This window comes from Choloepus didactylus, chromosome 8, assembly GCF_015220235.1.
Source record: "Choloepus didactylus isolate mChoDid1 chromosome 8, mChoDid1.pri, whole genome shotgun sequence".
Classification (NCBI taxonomy): Eukaryota; Metazoa; Chordata; class Mammalia; order Pilosa; family Megalonychidae; genus Choloepus; species Choloepus didactylus.
In genome coordinates, this window is record NC_051314.1 from 65617086 (window position 1) to 65638170 (window position 21085).

A 21085-nucleotide genomic window follows, 5' to 3' on the forward strand; every position below is an offset into this window, starting at 1 on the left:
TTATGCTTCTTCCTTTTACTTTTTCAGAGCTTTGTCTTGAAGTCTCTGTCATCTAGGGTCTGGACTGTGTGGGTTGACCATCTGAATCCCAGAAGTCTTCCTGGTCCTTATTAGTGGATGATAAAGATCAGGGGTTCTGTGGGAGAAGCCTGATTCCAGTGGTCCCATTGGCTGGTGTCAGTGCAACAGCATGCCTTTGAGATGGGGATCCAGTCTGTGTCCTGTTAATTATTCAGCCACCCACTGGGCCTCCAGTTCCATAGTCTCCTTCTACTTCTACAAGAAGCCAAGACAATTTCCATATTATTTCTTAAGCCTGTCTCTCCATCAAGGGGTTAAAGTTGCGTGACAACAGTAGTTTGGTTTCCTTCATCTTTGAATACCTAGCATAGTCCCTGTCATAGAGTGCATACTCGAATGTTTGAATGAGGAAATGAATTAAGGATTTTTAAATACACTAAGGTCATTTAACTATTCTGTTAGAACTACTTTTATACAAACTGGTGAAAAAAATTCAATAGTGCAGTCTATGATTCAGCTTTTTAAAGCATTAGCAATGCTGATTTATGGCATATATTTTAACATCATGACCTTTTCAGTTATTTTTTTCTGGTGCCAACTATCTATTCAAAAGTCTTGTCTTGATATGTTAAGCAAGATGTAGTCATTTGGACACTGGAAGTGAGCTTTCTCCAAAATACGTGTGTGTACATTTGGGAGAGGTGGCTAAGTTCTAATTTGAAAGACTCAGATATATGGTTAGCATAGAAAATATGAAATACAAAACAGAAATCCACTTCTATAAAAATTTAATCTCCTATTTAAAGAAACCATAATTTCCCTAGGCATGCTCCTTTTTTATGAGTTTTTTTCAGCCTGTGTTTTAAAAAAATAGAACTTGCCATATTCTGAATTCAGTAGTCTGTACTATGCATAGTTTCTTAAAGGACACAAATTTAAAGGAAAAAAGGTACCCACAAATTTTCATAGCAAGAACTCTGCTAGAAAGAAGACAGGAATTTACTAGGCTATTATTTGACAATTTCCTTTTTTTTTTTTTTTGTACATGTTTAATTCTCTAGGAAATACTTATGAAAAATAGTGCTGTTTTAACTATGTATTTGAACATGTACTGTATTTGAATATGTTTGGAACCGTAATGTAAAAATAATAGTACGAGCCACTATCTGTTGAGCTCTTACCACCTACCTAGAATCTGTGTGTGCTGAGCTCTAGATTATTTTCATTTTATGAACAAGAAAATCTAGGCTCTGAGATGTTAATTACTCACCCACATTACTCACAAATGTTGGGACCAAGAACACAACACAGACTTGTCTAGTTCCAAAGCTTGTTATTAGGAGTGTACGTAAGGTGAAAAAAAAAGTGTTTGTGACCAATGTGACATCACTAAAGATAACTCCTAGGTTTAGCACTGTGACTGGTATACATCAAGTGAATCAGCCAGGTAATGTTCAGCCAGAACTGAATTAGTTTGACCATTTTACCCTTTAAAGTCTTATTTGGCATGGGAAGGTTTTATTTTGTGTTTTTGGTAATAGTTTATTGAGGTATAATTGGCATACAAGAAACTGCGTATACTAACGTGTACAATTTGGTAAGTTTTGACATCTGTGAGACCATCACCCAGCATGGGAAAATTTAAGGGCTGCAAATAAAGAATACCCGACCTCTGAGAGAACAGGTGATCTTGGATGATTCGGTCTAAGGAGATCTGTGAACCTCAAGAGAACAGTGAGGCCGGACATGAGAGCTAAGGGTCGGCTCGGAGCTCCCTTGACAGGCAGGGTCACCTTGCTCTGTTTACTCCTTGGGTTAAAATTTCGGAGCTGCCCCACCCACGTCCGGCAAGCGGGCTTAGCAGGGGGCGGAACCTCGACTGGGATTTTCCTGCTCATTTTCCATGTCTAACTTGATACCCGTATAAGAGCCAAGCTGCCAGAACCTCACTCACACCAAAACCAGGAAACGCAACAAAGCCGGGATCCCCAAGGTCCCGCCTCTCGGGGTGTTCCCGAGGCGCTTTGGCTCCCGGCATGCAACGCGCCCGAGGGGCAGTCTGTCCGGAAGGCGGAAGTGAGTCTTCTGATCGGCGTGATCTGCGGAAGGCCTGTGAGTCTGCGAATCTTCTCTGGTGAGTTAGGTCCTTTTCGGGTCAAGTGTGGCGTGGGACTTGGAACTCGTTTTCGCAGCCGGTAGAGAATCTCGTCTCAAACTTCTTTTCTCTCTGGGCCAAGCTTGAACCCTCGACCCGAGACATAGGTCTCCCTCAGGGGCAAGGATCCCTGTCCCGGGTCTTAGTGGCGCTTGGCGTCTGCGCACAGTGCTCTGCGCGTACAGGTACTTCCCTTGTGGTTCACTGCCAATCAGGTTAACCCGACCTTCGGGTTTTTAACCGCAGCCCTTCTAGTCCAGCCCCTTACCTGACTTGAGTTGTAGACAAGGACTCAGATTGAGTTTCTGATTGCTGGCGAGCAGAAACGTTACTCAATTATTGTGGATTTCAGTCATCCGTCCCGCATTTAACTAGCCTTTAATGTGTGCAAGGTTCTACCCATTGAGGGATCCAACGGTGAACAAGACCTACTTAGCTTCTGGTTTCGTAATAAGAAGGAAATAAATGGATGATGTGAGAGAGAGTAAAGGGAGGGGAGCTTACGGAGGTCAGGAAGCCCTCCCTGAGGTACTGAAGTTAAAGAGAAGTGAAGGAGTGAACCTTGGGAAAAGTTCTTAGGCATGGAAACAACAAATGTAAAGTTACTGAGGCGGACATAGTTTGGACTGTGCTGTAGTTGGAGCTTGGAAGGGGTGGTGGAGAGTGCGTTGAAATAGAATTGAAAAAGACAGGAGCCAGATTACAAATGACCTTGTAAGTCTTGAATATATGAGGTGGGAAGTCATTAATGAGTTCAAAGAAAGGCATGGCATGCTGTAAGCGTTCAAAAACTGACCCTGACCGCCTTGTGGAGGAGTTGAGATGGGCCAGGAGCTGAGGGGTGGAAAGAAAGCAAGAGTGGGAATAGGGAGAAAAGTTTAAAATAGCTAGGTTGGCTTGAGTGGTGGACAGTGAGGAAGACTGGGGTGCGGAAAGGATAGGTTTGGGGTAAATTCAGATTCAGTTAAGAGACAGTCTTCTTTTTTTTTTTTTTTTTTTTTTTTTTTTTTTTTTTTTTTTTTGTCCTTTCACTCAGTTAAGCCTAATTGAAATTGTTCTAAAGGAACTTTATTTAAATAAAGTAAGGGAAAACAGAAGTAGAATGAAGAGAGGAAAAGTATTAAAAAAATGAGTTTGTGGACTTTATTTTATTTTTATTTTTTTTTAATCATCATTTTATTGAGATATATTCACATACCACGCAGTCATACAAAACAAATTGTACTTTCGATTGTTTACAGTACCATTACATAGTTGTACATTCATCACCTAAATCAATCCCTGACACCTTCATTAGCACACACACAAAAATAACAAGAATAATAATTAGAGTGAAAAGAGCAATTGAAGTAAAAAAGAACACTAGGTACCTTTGTCTGTTTGTTTGCTTCCCCTACTTTTCTACACATCGATCCATAAACTAGACAAAGTGGAGTTTGGTCCTTATGGCATTCCCAATCCCACTGTCACCCCTCATAAGCTACATTTTTATACAACTGTCTTCGAGATTCATGGGTTCTGGGTTGTAGTTTAATAGTTTCAGGTATCCACCACCAGCTACCCCAATTCTTTAGAACCTAAAAAAGGTTGTCTAAAGTGTGCGTAAGAGTGCCCACCAGAGTGATCTCTCGGCTCGTTTTGGAATCTCTCTGCCACTGAAGCTTATTTCATTTCCTTTCACATCCCCCTTTTGGTCAAGAAGATGTTCTCCATCCCACGATGCCGGGTCTACATTCCTCCCCGGGAGTCATATTCCACGTTGCCAGGGAGATTCACTTCCCTGGGTGTCTGATCCCACGTAGGGGGGAGGGCAGTGATTTCACCTTTCAAGTTGGCTTAGCCAGAGAGAGAGGGCCACATCTGAGCAACAAAGAGGCATTCAGGAGGAGACTCTTAGGCACAAATACAGGGAGGCCTAGCCTCTCCTTTGCAGCAACCGTCTTCCCAAGGGTAAAACTTATGGTAGAGGGCTCAACCCATCAAACCACCAGTCCCCTATGTCTGTGGTCATGTTAGCAACCATGGAGGTGGGGTAGGCGAATACCCCTGCATTCTCCACAGGCTCCTCAAGGGGGCACTACATCGTTTTTTTTTGTTTTTTTTTTTTTTTTTTTTTTCCTTGTTTGTCTTTTTTCTTTTTTTTTTTTTTTTAACTTTCCCTTCTTTTTTCAAATCAACTGTATGAAAAAAAAAGTTAAAAAGAAAACAAACATACAATAAAAGAACATTTCAAAGAGACCATAGCAAGGGAGTAAGAAAAGACAACTAACCTAAGATAACTGCTTAACTTCCAACATGTTCCTACTTTACCCCAAGAAAGTTACATACTATAGCAACATTTCAGTGAACTTGTTCCTACTACATCCATCAGAAATTAACAGACCATAGTCATTTCTGGGCATCCCCAGAACGTTAAATAGCTTATCTGTTCTTCTTGGATTATTGTTCCCCCTTCCTTAATTGCTCTCTACTGCTAGTTCCCCTACATTCTACATTATAAACCATTTGTTTTACATTTTTCAAAGTTCACATTAGTGGTAGCATATAATATTTCTCTTTTTGTGCCTGGCTTATTTCGCTCAGCATTATGTCTTCAAGGTTCATCCATGTTGTCATATGTTTCACCAGATCGTTCCTTCTTACTGCCGCGTAGTATTCCATCGTGTGTATATACCACATTTTATTTATCCACTCATCTGTTGAAGGACATTTGGGTTGTTTCCATCTCTTGGCAATTGTGAATAATGCTGCTATGAACATTGGCGTGCAGATATCTGTTCGTGTCACTGCTTTCCGATCTTCCGGGTATATCCCGAGAAGTGCAATCGCTGGATCGAATGGTAGCTCTATCTCTAGTTTTCTAAGAAACTGCCAGACTGACTTCCAGAGTGGCTGAACCATTATACAGTCCCACCAACAATGAATAAGAGTTCCAATTTCTCCACATCCCCTCCAGCATTTGTAGTTTCCTGTTTGTTTAATGGCAGCCATTCTAACCGGTGTTAGATGGTATCTCATTGTGGTCTTAATTTGCATCTCTCTAATAGCTAGTGAAGCTGAACATTTTTTCATGTGTTTCTTGGCCATTTGTATTTCCTCTTCAGAGAACTGTCTTTTCATATCTTTTGCCCATTTTATAATTGGGCTGTCTGTACTATTGTCATTGAGTTGTAGGATTTCTTTGTATATGCAAGATATCAGTCTTTTGTCAGATACATGGTTTCCAAAAATTTTTTCCCATTGAGTTGGCTGCCTCTTTACCTTTTTGAGAAATTCCTTTGAGGTGCAGAAACTTCTAAGCTTGAGGAGTTCCCATTTATCTATTTTCTCTTTTGTTGCTTGTGCTTTGGGTGTAAAGTCTAGGAAGTGGCCTCCTAATACAAGGTCTTGAAGATGTTTTCCTACATTATCTTCTAGGAGTTTAATGGTACTTTCTTTTATATTGAGATCTTTGGTCCATTTTGAGTTAATTTTTGTGTAGGGGGTGAGGTAGGGGTCCTCTTTCATTCTTTTGGATATGGATATCCAACTCTCCCAGCCCCATTTGTTGAAAAGACCATTATGGCTCAGTTCGGTGACTTTGGGGGCCTTATCAAAGATCAGTCGGCCATAGATCTGAGGGTCTATCTCTGAATTCTCAATTCGATTCCATTGATCTATATGTCTATCTTTGTGCCAGTACCATGCTGTTTTGGCAACTGTGGCTTTATAATAAGCTTCAAAGTCAGGGAGTGTAAGTCCTCCCACTTCGTTTTTCTTTTTTAAAGTGTCTTTAGCAATTCGAGGCATCTTCCCTTTCCAAATAAATTTGATAACTAGCTTTTCCAAGTCTGCAAAGTAGGTTGTTGGAATTTTGATTGGGATTGCATTGAATCTGTAGATGAGTTTGGGTAGAATTGACATCTTAATGACATTTAGCCTTCCTATCCATGAACATGGAATATTTTTCCATCTTTTAAGGTCCCCTTCTATTTCTTTTAGTAGAGTTATGTAGTTTTCTTTGTATAGGTCTTTTACATCTTTGGTTAAGTTTATTCCTAGGTACTTGATTTTTTTAGTTGCTATTGAAAATGGTATCTTTTTCTTGAGTGTCTCTTCAGTTTGTTCATTTCTAGCATATAGAAACATTACTGACTTATGTGCATTAATCTTGTATCCCGCTACTTTGCTGAATTTGTTTATTAGCTCTAGTAGGTGTATCGTTGATTTCTCAGGGTTTTCTAGATATAAGATCATATCATCTGCAAACAATGACAGTTTTACTTCTTCTTTTCCAATTTGGATGCCTTTTATTTCTTTGTCTTGCCGGATTGCCCTGGCTAGCACTTCCAGCACAATGTTGAATAACAGTGGTGACAGCGGGCATCCTTGTCTTGTTCCTGATCTTAGAGGGAAGGCTTTCAGTCTCTCACCATTGAGTACTATGCTGGCTGTGGGTTTTTCATATATGCTCTTTATCATGTTGAGGAAGTTTCCTTCAATTCCTACCTTTTGAAGTGTTTTTATCAAAAAGGGATGTTGGATTTTGTCAAATGCTTTTTCAGCATCTATTGAGATGATCAATTGATTTTTCCCTTTTGACTTGTTAATGTGTTGTAATACATTGATTGATTTTCTTATGTTGAACCATCCTTGCATGCCTGGAATGAACCCCACTTGGTCATGGTGTATGATTTTTTTTAATGTGTCTTTGGATTCGATTTGCAAGTATTTTGTTGAGGATTTTTGCATCTATATTCATTAGGGAGATTGGCCGGTAGTTTTCCTTTTTTGTAGCATCTTTGCCTGGTTTTGGTATTAGATTGATGTTAGCTTCATAAAATGAATTAGGTAGTGTTCCATTTTTTTCAATGTTTTGAAAGAGTTTGAGTAAGATTGGTGTCAGTTCTTTCTGGAAAGTTTGGTAGAATTCCCCTGTGAAGCCATCTGGCCCTGGGCATTTATTTGTGGGAAGATTTTTGATGACTGATTGGATCTCTTTGCTTGTGATGGGTTGGTTGAGGTCTTCTATTTCTTCTCTGGTCAGTCTAGGTTGTTCATATGTTTCCAGGAAATTGTCCATTTCTTCTACATTATCCAGTTTGTTGCCATACAGTTGTTCATAATATCCTCTTACAATTTTTTTAATTTCTTCAGGATCTGCAGTTATGTCACCTTTTTCATTCATTATTTTGTTTATATGGGTCTTCTCTCTTTTTGATTTTGTCAGTCTAGCTAGGGGCTTGTCAATCTTGTTGATCTTCTCAAAGAACCAACTTTTGGTGATATTTATCCTTTCTATTGTTTTTTTGTTCTCTATGTCATTTATTTCTGCTTTAATCCTTGTTATTTCTTTTCTTGTACTTGGTTTAGGATTGGTTTGCTGTTGATTTTCTAGCTTCTTCAGTTGATCCATTAGTTCTTTGATTTTGGCTCTTTCTTCCTTTTTAATATATGCGTTTAGTGCTATAAATTTCCCCCTTAGCACTGCTTTTGCTGCATCCCATAGGTTTTGGTATGTTGTGTTCTCATTTTCATTCGTCTCTATATATTTAGCAATTTCTCTTGCTATTTCTTCTTTAACCCACTGATTGTTTAGGAGTGTGTTGTTTAACCTCCAGGTATTTGTGAATTTTCTAAGTCTCTGATGGTTATTAACTTCTAATTGTATTCCATTGTGGTCCGAGAATGTGCTTTGAATAATTTCAATCTTTTTAAATTTATTGAGGCTTGTTTTATGTCCCAGCATATGATCTATTCTGGAGAAAGTTCCGTGAGCACTAGAAAAGTATGTGTATCCTGGTGATTTGGGATGTAATGTCCTGTAGATGTCTGTTAAATCTAATTCATTTATCAGATTGTTTAGGTTTTCAATTTCCTTATTGGTCTTCTGTCTGGTTGATCTATCTGTAGGAGAGAGTGATGTGTTGAAGTCTCCCACAATTATTGTGGAAACATCAATTGCTTCCTTTAGTTTTGCCAATGTTTCTCTCATGTATTTTGTGGCACCTTGATTGGGTGCATAGACATTTACGATTGTTATTTCTTCTTGCTGAATTGCCCCTTTTATTAGTATGTAGTGGCCTTCTTTGTCTCTCAAAACATCCCTGCATTTGAAGTCTATTTTATCTGAGATTAATATTGCTACACCTGCTTTCTTTTGGCTGTAGCTTGCATGAAATATTTTTTTCCATCCTTTCACTTTCAGTTTCTTTGTGTCCCTGTGTCTAAGATGAGTCTCTTGTATGCAACATATTGATGGTTCATTTTTTTTGATCCATTCTGCGAATCTATATCTTTTAATTGGGGAGTTTAATCCATTTACATTCAACGTTAAAACCGTGAAGGCATTTCTTGAATCGGCCATCTTATCCTTTGGATTATGTTTGCCATATTTTTCCCTCTCTCTATTAATATCCTTTATTGTACCCATACCGAATCTCTTTAGTACTGAAGCTTTCTCCAAGTCTCTCTGTCCTGTCTTTGTTTCTCTGTCTGTAGGGCTCCCTTTAGTATCTCCAGTAGGGCAGGTCTCTTGTTAGCAAATTCTCTCAGCATTTCTTTGTCTGTGAAAAATTTAAGCTCTCCCTCAAATTTGAAGGAGAGCTTTGCTGGATAAAGTATTCTTGGCTGGAAATTCCTCTCACTCAGAATTTTAAATATATCGTGCCACTGCCTTCTTGCCTCCATGGTGGCTGCTGAGTAGTCACTACTTAGTCTTATGCTGTTTCCTTTGTATGTGGTGAATTGCTTTTCTCTTGCTGCTTTCAGAACTTGCTCCTTCTCTTCTATGTTTGACAGTGTGATCAGTATATGTCTCGGAGTGGGTTTTTTTGGATTTATTCTATTTGGAGTTCGCTGAGCATTTATGATTTGTGTATTTATGTTGTTTAGAAGATTTGGGAAGTTTTCCCCAACAATTTCTTTGAATACTCTTCCTAGACCTTTACCCTTTTCTTCCCCTTCTGGGACACCAATGAGTCTTATATTCGGACGTTTCATATTATCTATCATATCCCTGAGGTCCATTTCGAGTTTTTCAATTTTTTTCCCCATTCTTTCTTTTATGTTTTCATTTTCCATTCTGTCATCTTCCAGGTCACTGATTCGTTGTTCAACTTCCTCTAGTCTTGTACTATGAGTGTCCAGAATCTTTTTAATTTGGTCAACAGTTTCTTTAATTTCCATAAGATCATCCATTTTTTTATTTAGTCTTGCAATGTCTTCTTTATGCTCTTCTAGGGTCTTCTTGATTTCCTTCATATCCCGTACTAGGGTCTCATTGTTCATCTTTAGTTCTTTGAGTAGCTGCTCTAGGTGTGTCTCTTCTGGTCTTTTGATTTGGGTGCTTGGGCTTGGGTTATCCATATCGTCTGTTTTTTTCATATGCTTTATAATTTTCTGTTGTTTTTGGCCTCGTGGCATTTGCTGACCTTGATAGGGTTCTTTTAGGGTTTGTAGACCAGTTGGAGTCCTTATCTCTAATTTATCAGATCTACAGCTTCGTGGAGTACACTTTCTCTAACTAACCAGCAGGTGGCGTCCACGAGCCACCTGTTCTCCACAAGCCAGATCTCCCCTGCTTAGCCTTTTTGGTGAGTGGGGGAGTGAGTCTTGTGGGGCCCAATTGGTGTCCCAGGCTTGCGTGTGTAGTTGGTGTTGCCTGCCCTGTATGTGGGGCGTGTTTCTGGGCAGTCGGGGAGGGGGGGTGGCCCTAACAATCAAATCTCCCTGATGATCCTAGAGTTTTAAAGCTACTGCAATAGTCTAATCCTTCAGTTCAGTCCTGCCACAGTTTGTCTCTGCCACTGACCCACAAGTCTTTGGTATTGGCGTATGGCTCCTGAGACTTGCAAGTGGGCCCCTCTTCCAGGCTGTGCACCCCGGGTCCTCTGTTGAGGGATGACTGTGCTATGTCGCAGGTGAGTGCCGTCCCCCCAGGGCAGTTCTGGGCTGCTGGGCTGTGTTGGGAGGCTCCCAGTCTGCTCAAATGATGGCTGAATGGGGCTCTGTTAATTCACACTGCTCCCCCTTCCCAGCTCTGGGACATTCAGCTGAGGTTGCAGGGAAGGCTAATGTCCACGCCCAGTTTTGTGGTGTGTGCCTGTTATTTGAAGCACTTCCGTCACACTGGGTTGTCTGGGGCAGCTCTGGGCTATGGGGCTGGCGATGGGCAGGAGTGTTTCCTGTCCACCAGGATGGTGGCTGTGAGCGGACACCCCCCTTTTCTTGGGAAGTTGTGTTGTTTAGTGAATTTTCTCAGCCACTGGATTATTGCCTTTTGTCTCAGAGCTCTCTTAGTTCTGCTCTTGACTTGACGTGCCCAAATTTCAATTCTTTGAAGCTTTCTGTATTGAGCTTCTTAGAGTAATTGTTTTAGAAAAAGCAAAAAGGATTTAAAAAAAAAAAAAAAAAAAAAAAAAAAACCGGCCCTCCTCAGAGATCTAATGGGTTATTGAAATGCTAATAGACAAAGCAACCAGGGCCATTAAGGAAAAGTGCCCAGGGCAGAGAGATCAGCCTTGCTTCGGGATTTGCATATGCGCCTCAAGGCCTGATCTCCGCCCTTCCCCTTTCTGTGTTCACCAGAACTCCAAAAATCCTCTGCTTTTATTTTGGAGTTTTTCGTGTTGTTTTTTTTCTATGCCTGTCTCCTCTCTGCTGGGCTGGCTGCTCTCAGAGTCTCTGGTGTCTGGCCTCAGTCTATCTATGGTTGGAGTTTGAATCAGTAGAATGAGTTTCCGGTAAGAGCAGCCACTGCAATTCTCCCTTCTCCTTCCTGGAGCTGGCAGCCCCTCCTCCCCCGGGACTGAGCCTGGCAGGGAGGGGCGCGGGTCCCCTGGCCGCAAAAACTTACAGATTTCGCTGATCTCAGCAGTTCCACGTTTTCATGAGTGTTGTATGAAGTATGCCCAAAGACAGATTGCTCTGTGGTGTCCAGTCCACGCAGTTCCTGGCTTTTTACCTACTTTCCTGGAGGAGTAACTAAAACATACAGCTCACCAGTCTGCCATCTTGCCCCGCCTCCGAGACAGTCTTCTTAAAGACATTTTGTATTTTGTAAGCTGTATAAATATACAGTGATAATGCTGTTTGCGTTTCTGGGAAAATTAAATTTCTGCGTCTTCCAAGAAAACTTGGGGAGCTTACAGAATTGGCTTGATTTATAGTTTGTTAGTGATCACCTGGATTTTGATTTGATAGTCTTACTTGTTATTAGTGGCTATACTAATAACTAATGCCAAGTTGATACAGAGTGAAGCATTTTGCGTTTCCTTGGCTAACTTTTTGTAGTGGTTTTTGGAAGATTTGCACCTTTTTTTGCATAGTAAAGATTTGTTTTTGAATGTGCATTTTGGTTAACTTTCCAGGTAAAGCATGGCTAAAAGCTTACGGAGTAAGTGGAAAAGGAAGATGCGTGCTGAAAAGAGAAAAAAAAATGCACCAAAGGAGCTAAGCAGACTTAAAAGTATTCTTAAAGTAGATAGTGATGCTTTAATGAAAGATGTTCAAGAGATAGCAACTGTATTGGCACCTAAACATTACCAAGAGAAAACACAGTGTGCAGTGGAAGGTGAAAAAGGTGAGTTCATGTACTTCATTAAAAAAAGAAATTCTGTCCCTTTCTTTTATGTGATTCTTTGCCCCTTTTAAACTGTTCTCCACCCATCCCTACATATACACACCCACATACTCCTTTGCAACCCTCCCTGTGTGCGCATATTTTTATTCTTTGAAGACTTAATAGTACTACTTGAAAATCTATGCTGAACTGTTTTAAAGCCAGTTCATGTGAACAGGCATGTTTTGGATTGTTAGGGTGGGCCTTTGGTGCTTGTACAATAGCCTGAATGCCTCAAGGATAGAAATACCTACTGGAATAAACAAACCAAGACACAGGTAAAGGGTATACAATTCAGCCAGAGCCTAGGCAGGGTAGAAGGAGGTCTTCATTCTACCCTGTGCAAGCTCTAGTTCCCATTTGTGAGTCTTGTGCCCTTACACTATTCTGAAAATTACAGGGTTTCACTGTATTTGATTTTGAAAAATTTGAGGGACCTCTAAGTCTTAATATAGTCTAAAGTTTGAGGCTGTATATGATCCTTGTTTCAGCAGGAGAAAAGGCTCCTTGGTTTTCATATACTCAGGCACAAATTTGGCAGCAAACTGAATTAAGATCTCATAAAACCCAGGCTCTTAAAATAGAAGTATATTTATTTGCTGTGTTATGATTAAGGAAGAGAGCAGCAAACATCATCTTTCCAATTCTAGAAGTTTCCTTTCCCATTCTTCAAAATGACGATTATTTTCTCAGTGCATTCCATCCCTCTTCCACTCCACACAAATAAGAACTACAAAAAGCTTTTTACCTCAACTTCGAGAAATAGGAGCAATCAACAGAAATGCCCTCATATTCCCAGTTTTCAAGTGTGTATGCATTTGAGTGTATGGCAGCCACAAGATGTATCTAAGTCTTTCTTTTCTTTTGCTCATCTCTGTCCTCACAAGGCCTCTGCTGCTTACTAGTCCACCTCTTCTAAGTTAGAGGTGGGCAATCTCTTCATTAGAAGTGGGCGGTCATTCCTAATAAGTTCATTTACTTCCAAGGCCTATCTGTGTACTTCTTATTTAGCTCAAGGAACCACTTAAAATGAGAAATGTTCTTATAACTCATGCTCAGAACTGTAAACTTATCCTTAATGCACTAACTCAAAGCCAAACATTCTAAATGTTTCCTGTTTAACTTTTACTACTCCAAATAAGGACAACCATGACAACATTCTTTTGAAAGTTTCCCAGTGACCAAATAGATGGTGTCCTTCGTTACTCACCAGTATTTTTTACATCTTTGTTGGTTGTAGGATGTGGCACGTGGCAGCATGTATATGATTCCGTTGAATGAGTTTTCAGAGTGTTAGTCAAACAGCATTTCATAAACAAGGGATTTGTTTTCTTTGGAAGTTTCGGACCCTCTTCACTTCTGACATTCTCAGTGCATTAATGTTTTTCATAGGGTTGTTTTTTCATTTCATGAGTTAATAGTTGCTCCATTTTTTTTTTTATTCAGATGACATGAAAATGGAGACTGATATTAAGAGAAACAGAAAGAGTCTTCTAGACCAGTATGGACAGTACCCAGTATGGATGAACCAGAGGCAAAGAAAAAGACTGAAGGCAAAGCGAGAGAAAGGGAAGGGGAAAAGCAAAGCAAAAGCTGCAAAGGCAGCAAAGGGTTTGGCCTGGTAGACTCATAAAAACTTGAAAAATGACACATGGGACAGATGTTTGATTTGAATGTATACATTTTTCACTTTGTATTTTTTTCCTGTTTGTTTCCATATTTCAGCTTGGCCCTTTTCTTCAGTTCAAACTCAGCATGACTTTTTAGTTTGCTTTGGGAACTTAAATAAAATATTTTCTTTGATGAATGAAAGCTATGTTGTTATTTTAATTGGATGCTGTCCAATATCCAGGTGTTACCATTTATCAAAATTCTGTCAAGTATTAATATGGTTCTAATTGTTATTCTTACAACTTGGTAGTAATCATAGTCACTAAAGATAAAACAAATGACAGTGACAAATTTAATGAGCTAACTCAAATATAAAGAAAGCTATTATATAATCATCACTTTGAAATATAATGTCACTGGGCCTTATAACTAGTACCTTTTTGGAGTTTTGATTTTTTGTAATTCAGAATAAAAGATATTTTAATTGTAGATTGTGAAGTTTGACCTTTTATGTTATAAATCCTTAAGAAAATAGTTTTCTACTGGTAGAGAAGACAAGTCTTCAGTTAATTTTTTAATCTTAATTTTTAAATAGATTATCAACATGTACAATTTGGTATGATCCATCTTTTTAGAAGAGTAGAACATCTGATTTTTTCCCGGGAACTAGTTTAATGTTCTTCAGGTTTTTTCTTATGTAGCCTAATACAGTATAATGCAGCATTTCCCAGAGTGTATTCTTCTGGATGCTTGGTGAAAAAATTTCATGTTTGCATCAATTTGAGAAATACTACATACTTGAAGATTCACTGTAAGTATTAGCAGTAGTCTTATAGAGATCTAGCATTAAGGAAACTTCTTAACTTTGACTCTCTGAAATTAGTATTTTGAAGAATAGAATGTGCTATTGGAAATGATGGTATAATGAAATGATTTTTAATTAAATCTGTCTTCCTATAGTTCTCTAATTGCATTCACTTTTAGTTAAGCAGTTTACATTTAGCATTCCCTCTGAAATTTCACTACTCATATTAACACTTCATTTGTTCATTGGCACATTTTTTGAGTGCCTACTGTGCGTCAGGGACATTTCCAGATGATGGGGATGTAAGGAACAAGACAAAGTGTCTGTTCTCCTGGGGTTGACAGCTGTGCATCTGCTCAAACAATGTTAACTTAAGAGAACAAACTTTGTGTCAGGCACGCTACTAAGCTGGGGCACAAAATAGAGATAAATTGGACATGACCCAAATCTCTTAGGAGATTTGACTCTTTGAAATTTAATACCAGTAAAATCTTGAACTTACTTTAACATAATAGACTTTTCTCAATATACTCAATGGTTGCTCACTGAGAAGTAGTGTATAATTTTAAAACACTAAAATAAATTTTCTCAAAAGTGAAGAGAAAGGTGTGAATTAAAAAAGAAATGCCATTCTTGACTTTTTTGCCTTTTGGTATAGTTATGAATACTAAGTAGCATTTGTGAGAAAAAGTGAGCACATTAATGTTTATTCATGAAAGAAAAACTTGCTGACACTGTCCAGTTAAGGCATTGACAATACTAGCTTAAATATGCTAGCTAAATAGTTCACCTTTTTTTTCATTGTGGAAATTGTTTACATCAGTGATGTTACCGACCTTATTTAAATTTATTTAAATTTGGGCAACATTGCCAGGTATTTTTGCACTGGTTTTTCATTAAGGTGACGTGAAAGCCCAATACCAAGGTTATGTTCACATTTTCTGTGGCTGATAACCGCTCATTTAACTCCAGTGGTAGTAATTTGGAGCTGTTTCACCCAAGGATGTCCACCTAAGTTTTTACCAGTCATGAAGTTTGTCCAGTTATGATTTAACTTAAAAGTTAACAAAATCAACAATCAAGACACCAAAAAACTCATTTGGGAAACATGTTCCCAAGTGTCATATCCTCTGGAAAGATGACTACTGAGGAGAAATTGTTTTGCACGATGTTGTCAGTAGGTCCTCTAAGGCACCAAGTTCCTGAACTGCACGGCCAGCTAGTCTTCCCACCCTCAAATTTTGGCAGGGAATTTAGACTAGTATTCCAAAGTTAGTGCCAAGGGTAGTTTAAACAGATGGTCGCCTAGCTTCCTGGTTGCTTTATTCCTAAATATTGTACATTAAGAAGTATAATTCTCTAATGATTACCTTATCTTTTTGAAATTTGTCATTTTTTAACTCATGTTTTCTGGAGAATTGCTGCAAAACCACCAGGTGGAGCGCAAGCTAAGTACCAAATCATTCTTGTAACTAGACTGAGTGGACTAAATCACATTAGGAGTTAAATCTAACATTTTATATTTGTTTTAAAAGAAATTTAAAGTATCATTTCAGGGTAATTGAAATTGCATTCATTTATTGGTTACTTACTGTGTGTCAGGCCTTGGTCTAAATTAATTAATCCTAAACTATTTAATAAAGTATTAACTCATTTAATCCACTCAGCAATCCTATGAGTTAGGGATTAATATTTTTACACATAGGGAAACAGTCACACAGCCCATATTGCTAAAGCTGGTATTCAAGGTCAGGCATTCTGGCTCCAGAGCTTATACTCTTAGGATACTTTTCTACTTCTCAAGGATATGCAAACTTGATAAGAAAAAAAGGTAATTTTAGGGTAGAATACCTCTTTTTTTTTTTAATTGAGACGATTCACATACCATATAACTATCCAAAGATCCAAATTGTATAATCAGTTGCCCATGGTACCATCATGCAGCTGTGCATCCATCACCACAATTAATTTTTTTTTCAATTTTTAGAATATTTTCATTACTCCAGAAAAGAAAGAAAGACAAAAAAAGGAAACTCAAATCCCCCCATATCCCTAACCACCCTGTTGTAGTTTGCTAATGCTGCCGGAACGCAGAACACCAGAGATGGACTGGCCTCTATAAAAGGGGGTTTATTTGGTTGCACAGTTACAGTCCCAAGGCCACAAAGTGTCCAAGGTAACACATCAGCAATCAGGTAACTTCACTGGAGGATGGCCATTGGTGTCCAGAAAACCTCTGTTAGCTGGGAAGGCACGTGGCTGGCGTCTGCTCCAAAGTTCTGGTTTCAGAATGGCTTTCTCCCAGGACGTTCCTCTCTAGGCTGCAGTTCCTCAAAAATGTCACTCTTAGCTTCTCTGGATGTCTCAGCTTCTCTGGAGCAAGAGTCTGCTTTCAACGGCTGTCTTCAAAATGTCTCTCATCTGTAGCTCCTGTGCTTTCTTTAAAGTGTCCCTCTTGGCTGTAGCAGCTTGCTCCTTCTGTCTGATCTTACATAGTGCTCCAGTAATTTAATTCAGACCCACCCTGAATGGGTGGGCCAACACCTCCATGGAAATTATCCAATCAGAGTCATTACCCACAGTTGGGTGTGGCACATCTCCATGGAAACACTCAAAGAATTACAATCTAATTAACACTGATAAGTCTGCCCGCACAAGATTACATCAAAGATAATGGCATTTGGGGGGACATAATACATTCAAACTGGCACACACCCTCCCTCCATTATTGATTCATAGTTTTGGTATAAAACACTTGTTATTGTTGATGAAAGAATGTTAAAATACTACTAACTATAGTATATAGTTTGCAATAGGTATATATATTTTTTCCTATATGCCCCTCTATTATTAACTTCTAGTTATAATGTCATACATTTATTCTAGTTCAATGAGAGGGATTTCTAATATTTGTACAGTTAATCACGGACATTGTCAACCACAAGATTCACTGTTTTATACATTCCTACATTTTAACCTCCAGTGTTCCTTCTGGTGACATACGTGACTCTGAACTTATCCTTTCCACCACCTTCACACACCATTCAGCACTGTTAGTTATTCTCACAACATGCTACCATCAGTTATTCTCACAACATGCTACCATCATCTTTGTCCATTTCCAAATGTTTAAGTTCACCCTAGTTGAACATTCTGCTTATAATAAGCAACCACTGCCCATTCTTTAGCTTTGTTCTATATCCTGGTAACTTAAATATTTCTCGTCTATGAGTTTACATATTATAATTAGTTCATATCAGTGAGACCATGCAACATTTGTCCTTATGTGTCTGTCTGTCTTCACTCAATATAGTGCCCTCAAGGTTTCTTCATCAACCCATTTTTTTTAAGATGGTTTTGTTCACACACCATACATTCTGTCCTAAGTAAACAATCATTGGTTCCCTGTATAGTCACATATTTATGTATTCAGCACCATTGCCATTATCTATATAAGTACATCATTTCTTCCACAAAGAAGGAGGAATAGTCAAAGAAGGTAGACAGTCAAAAGAAAAAGAAAAAAGAAGAAAACAAACAAACATGACAGCTAGGAAACAACAGAAGGAAAGATAGCATTAAACTAAAGTAGAATAAAGAGTCAGACAACATCACCAATGCCAAGAGTCCCATACCCCTCCCTCATGTCCCCCTCCTATATGCATTCAGCTTTGGTATATTGCCTTTGCCACATTAAAGGAAGCATAACACAATGCTTCTGTCAACCATAGTCTCTAGTTTGCATTGATTGTATTTTTCCCCCAATCCCACCCTATTTTTAATACCTTGCAAGGTTGACATTCATTTGTTCTACCTCATGTAAAAACATATTTGTACCTTTTATTACAATCATTGAGCACCCTAAGTTTCACTGAGTTATACAGTCCCAGACTTTATCTTTTGTCTTCGTTCTGGTGCCCCATATGGTCCTAACTTCCTCCTTCAACCATGCTCACAGTCATCTTTGTTCAGTGTACTTACATTGCTGTGCTACTATTGCCCAAAACTGTGTTCCAAACCTCTCACTCCTGTCTTTCCTTTCTGTCTGCAGTGCTTCCTTTAGTGTTTCCTGTAGAGCAGGTATCTTGTTCACAAACTCTCTCATTGTCTGTTTGTCAGAGAATATTTTAAACTCTCCCTCATATTTGAAGGATAGTTTTGCCAGATATAGGATTCTTGGTTGGTGGTTTTTCTCTTTCAGTATCTTAAATATATCACCCCACTTCCTTCTTGCCTCCATGGTTTCTACTGAGAAATCTGCACATAGTCTTATCAAGCTTCCTTTGTATGTGATGGATCACTTTTCTCTTGCTGCTTTCAGGATTCTCTCTTTATCTTTGATGTTTGATAATCTGAACATTAAGTGCCTCGGCATAGGCCTGTTCAGATCTATTCTGTTTGGGGTACACTGTGCTTCTTAGATCTGTAATTTTATGTCTTTCATAAGACATGGGAGATTTTCATTGATTATTTCCTTTATTATTTCTTCTGCCCCTTTTCCCTTCTCTTCTCCTTCTGGGACAGGAATGGCATGTACATTCCTGCATTTCATTTTGTCCTTAAGTTCCCGGAGACGTTACTCATATTTTTCCATTCTTTTCTCTATCTGTTCTTTTGTGTGTAGGCTTTCAGGTGCCTTGTTCTCCAGTTTGTGAGTGTTTTCTTCTGCCTCTTGAGATCTGCTGTTGTATGTTTCTGTTGTGTCTTTCATCTCTTGTGTTGTGCCTTTCTTTTCCATAGATTCTGCCAGTTGTCTTTTTGAACTTTCAATTTCTACCTTGGGTACACCCAGTGTTTTCATTATACACATCATCTCTTTTGCCATATATTCCCTAAAATTTTTGAATCGATTTAGTATTAGTTGTTTAAACTCCTGTATCTCAGTTGAAGTGTAAGTTTGTTCCTTTGACTGGGCCATAACTTCATTTTTCTTAGTGTAGGTTGTAGTTTTCTGTTGTCTAGGCAACTGGTTTCCTTGATTACCCCAATCAGGTTTTCCCGGACCACAACGGGCTCAGGTCTCAGAAGGAGGCAATAGTATCACGTCTCCCTGAGGGTGTGTCTTAGAAGATTGGTACACCCTGTGAGGCCTCAAGTCTCTGTGCTTTTCTGCCTAGCAGGTGGTGCCTGTCAGCCTGTAGCTCCAGACTGGTGTAAGGAGGTGTGGCCTGTGGCTGTTTTCCCCCAGGCTCTGGGGTCTGGTTCTGAATGGAAGGTGGGTAGTAGAGCTTGGCACCACCTTCTTCCTCTTAGGGAAAATATACCCCATAGAGAAAGGTCATTTACATTTGAATAGTCTCTCTGCCTGTGTTATCTCCACTCTTGTCTGGGTTAGAGTGCTGGGAACTGAAAATGGCTGAGGCTTTCTCCCCTGAGCTGAAAAAGGGACAGAAAGCCCCCCTTCAGGGTCAGTCTGTGGCAAACCTCTGGTTCTCCAAGGTCAGTCATCACCAAAAGCCTCTGTCTGCTTGTTGGAGATTCGTAGCTTGTATTGAGCAGTCCATGTTTGTTAATTAAAACCCCAGTTGGAGCTCAGCTGAGCTATATTTGCTTGCTGGGAGAGAGCTGCTCTCTAGCACCAGGAGGCTTTGCAGATTGGGCTGTGGGGGGAAGGGGGGATCCCAGCTTGGATCCACAGTTTTTTACAGATTTTATGCTGCGATTTCAGGCATTCCTCCCAATTCAGGTTGGTGTGTGATGAGTGGACAGTCACGTTTATCCCCCCGCAGTTATTGCAGATGATTTACTAGTTTTTCCTGGTTGTTTATTAGTTGTTCCAGGGGGACAAACTAACTTCCACTCCTCTCTATGCCATCATCTTCTTCCGTCTCGGAATACCTCTTTTTGATTCAGTCCCTGAAAGATCTGGGTTGGTGCAGGCTCAGGATTAGATTAAGAACAGGTTTCAGTAGGGAAATGACATAGTACCCTCCTCAAATCTCTAGGCCTAAACTAGACTGGAGTTCCCTAGATAGCATTCCCTTAAGAATGGGCTGTCCCAGTCCTAAGGGGGATTTGTAGCCCAGGGTTAGTGACGCCCAAACCATAGAGAGAGAAGAAACGCAAACTGCAGTTTAAGCTCTAAGGTAGAATGAAACAGTGGTTTTGATCACTTCTTTTTTTTTAATGTCACTTTGATGTAGATATATTTTTCTCCCACTATTTCACATGCTTCCTGAAATAAGCATGAAGCAGTATATTTGTGCTTATTAGGAAATTTCAATATTTTCAAAATTTGGATCTACATATATCTGGGATCTGCATATATATCTAGGAGTTGGAGAAGAAAAAAAAAAACTGGCTATAAATGACATTCATAGACTTGAAACAGACTGGTGGTGATGATGAGAGGTGCAGTTTAGACAAGTGAAATGCCAGCCACAAAATAAAGAATTGGGAAGAATCTAAAGAGACCCCAAGGAAATCCCAAATTTATAAATACTACGATTAAGATGCAGATGGGCTATTTTCTAAGCTTACTAGCTAAGTGACTACTTCTCACAGTACAGCAATTCAAATTTGTGCTAGGCACAAAATATATTTCTTGCTTCCTGTATTTGCCAGCATAAAAAAACATCATTGCAGCACTCATATATACCAATTTTATAAGGAAATGTTGGGGGGGATATAATTGATTCACATCAAAATGTTGTTTGGTAGAATAATAGTAAAAACACAATGGCCAGCATTTAGAGAATGCTGAATATGTGCCAGGCACTGTATTAAATGCTTTGCATGTATTCATTTAATCCTTAATCCCATGGGATCAATACTCCATTATCCTTATTTCAGATGAAACTGAGTTTTGAAGAGGTACGTCAACTTACCCAAAGTCATACATAGTAGAGCAGAATAGTCCCATGTTACCGAGTGAATTCCTTTGATGGGAAGC

General features: G+C 39.2%; 1 protein-coding gene across 1 annotated transcript; it reads left to right on the forward strand.

Annotated features, from left to right (window-relative positions):
* The first annotated feature begins 1214 nt into the window (after window positions 1-1214).
* LLPH (LLP homolog, long-term synaptic facilitation factor) lies at window positions 1215-13589 on the forward strand. The gene is made up of 3 exons (XM_037846390.1): window positions 1215-2155; window positions 11527-11738; window positions 13224-13589. The coding sequence occupies exons 2-3, from the start codon at window positions 11534-11536 to the stop codon at window positions 13400-13402; spliced, it is 384 nt and encodes a 127-aa protein (XP_037702318.1). The 5' UTR covers window positions 1215-2155; window positions 11527-11533; the 3' UTR covers window positions 13403-13589.
* Window positions 13590-21085: the final 7496 nt, after the last annotated feature.

Excerpts from the sequence above, each read along its gene's own strand:
- LLPH (XM_037846390.1), top strand. The coding sequence starts at position 11,534 with ATGGCTAAAAGCTTACGGAGTAAGTGGAAAAGGAAGATGCGTGCTGAA. Across the intron at positions 11,739-13,223 it reads TGCAGTGGAAGGTGAAAAAG|ATGACATGAAAATGGAGACT; the intron begins GTGAGTTCATGT and ends TTTTTTATTCAG.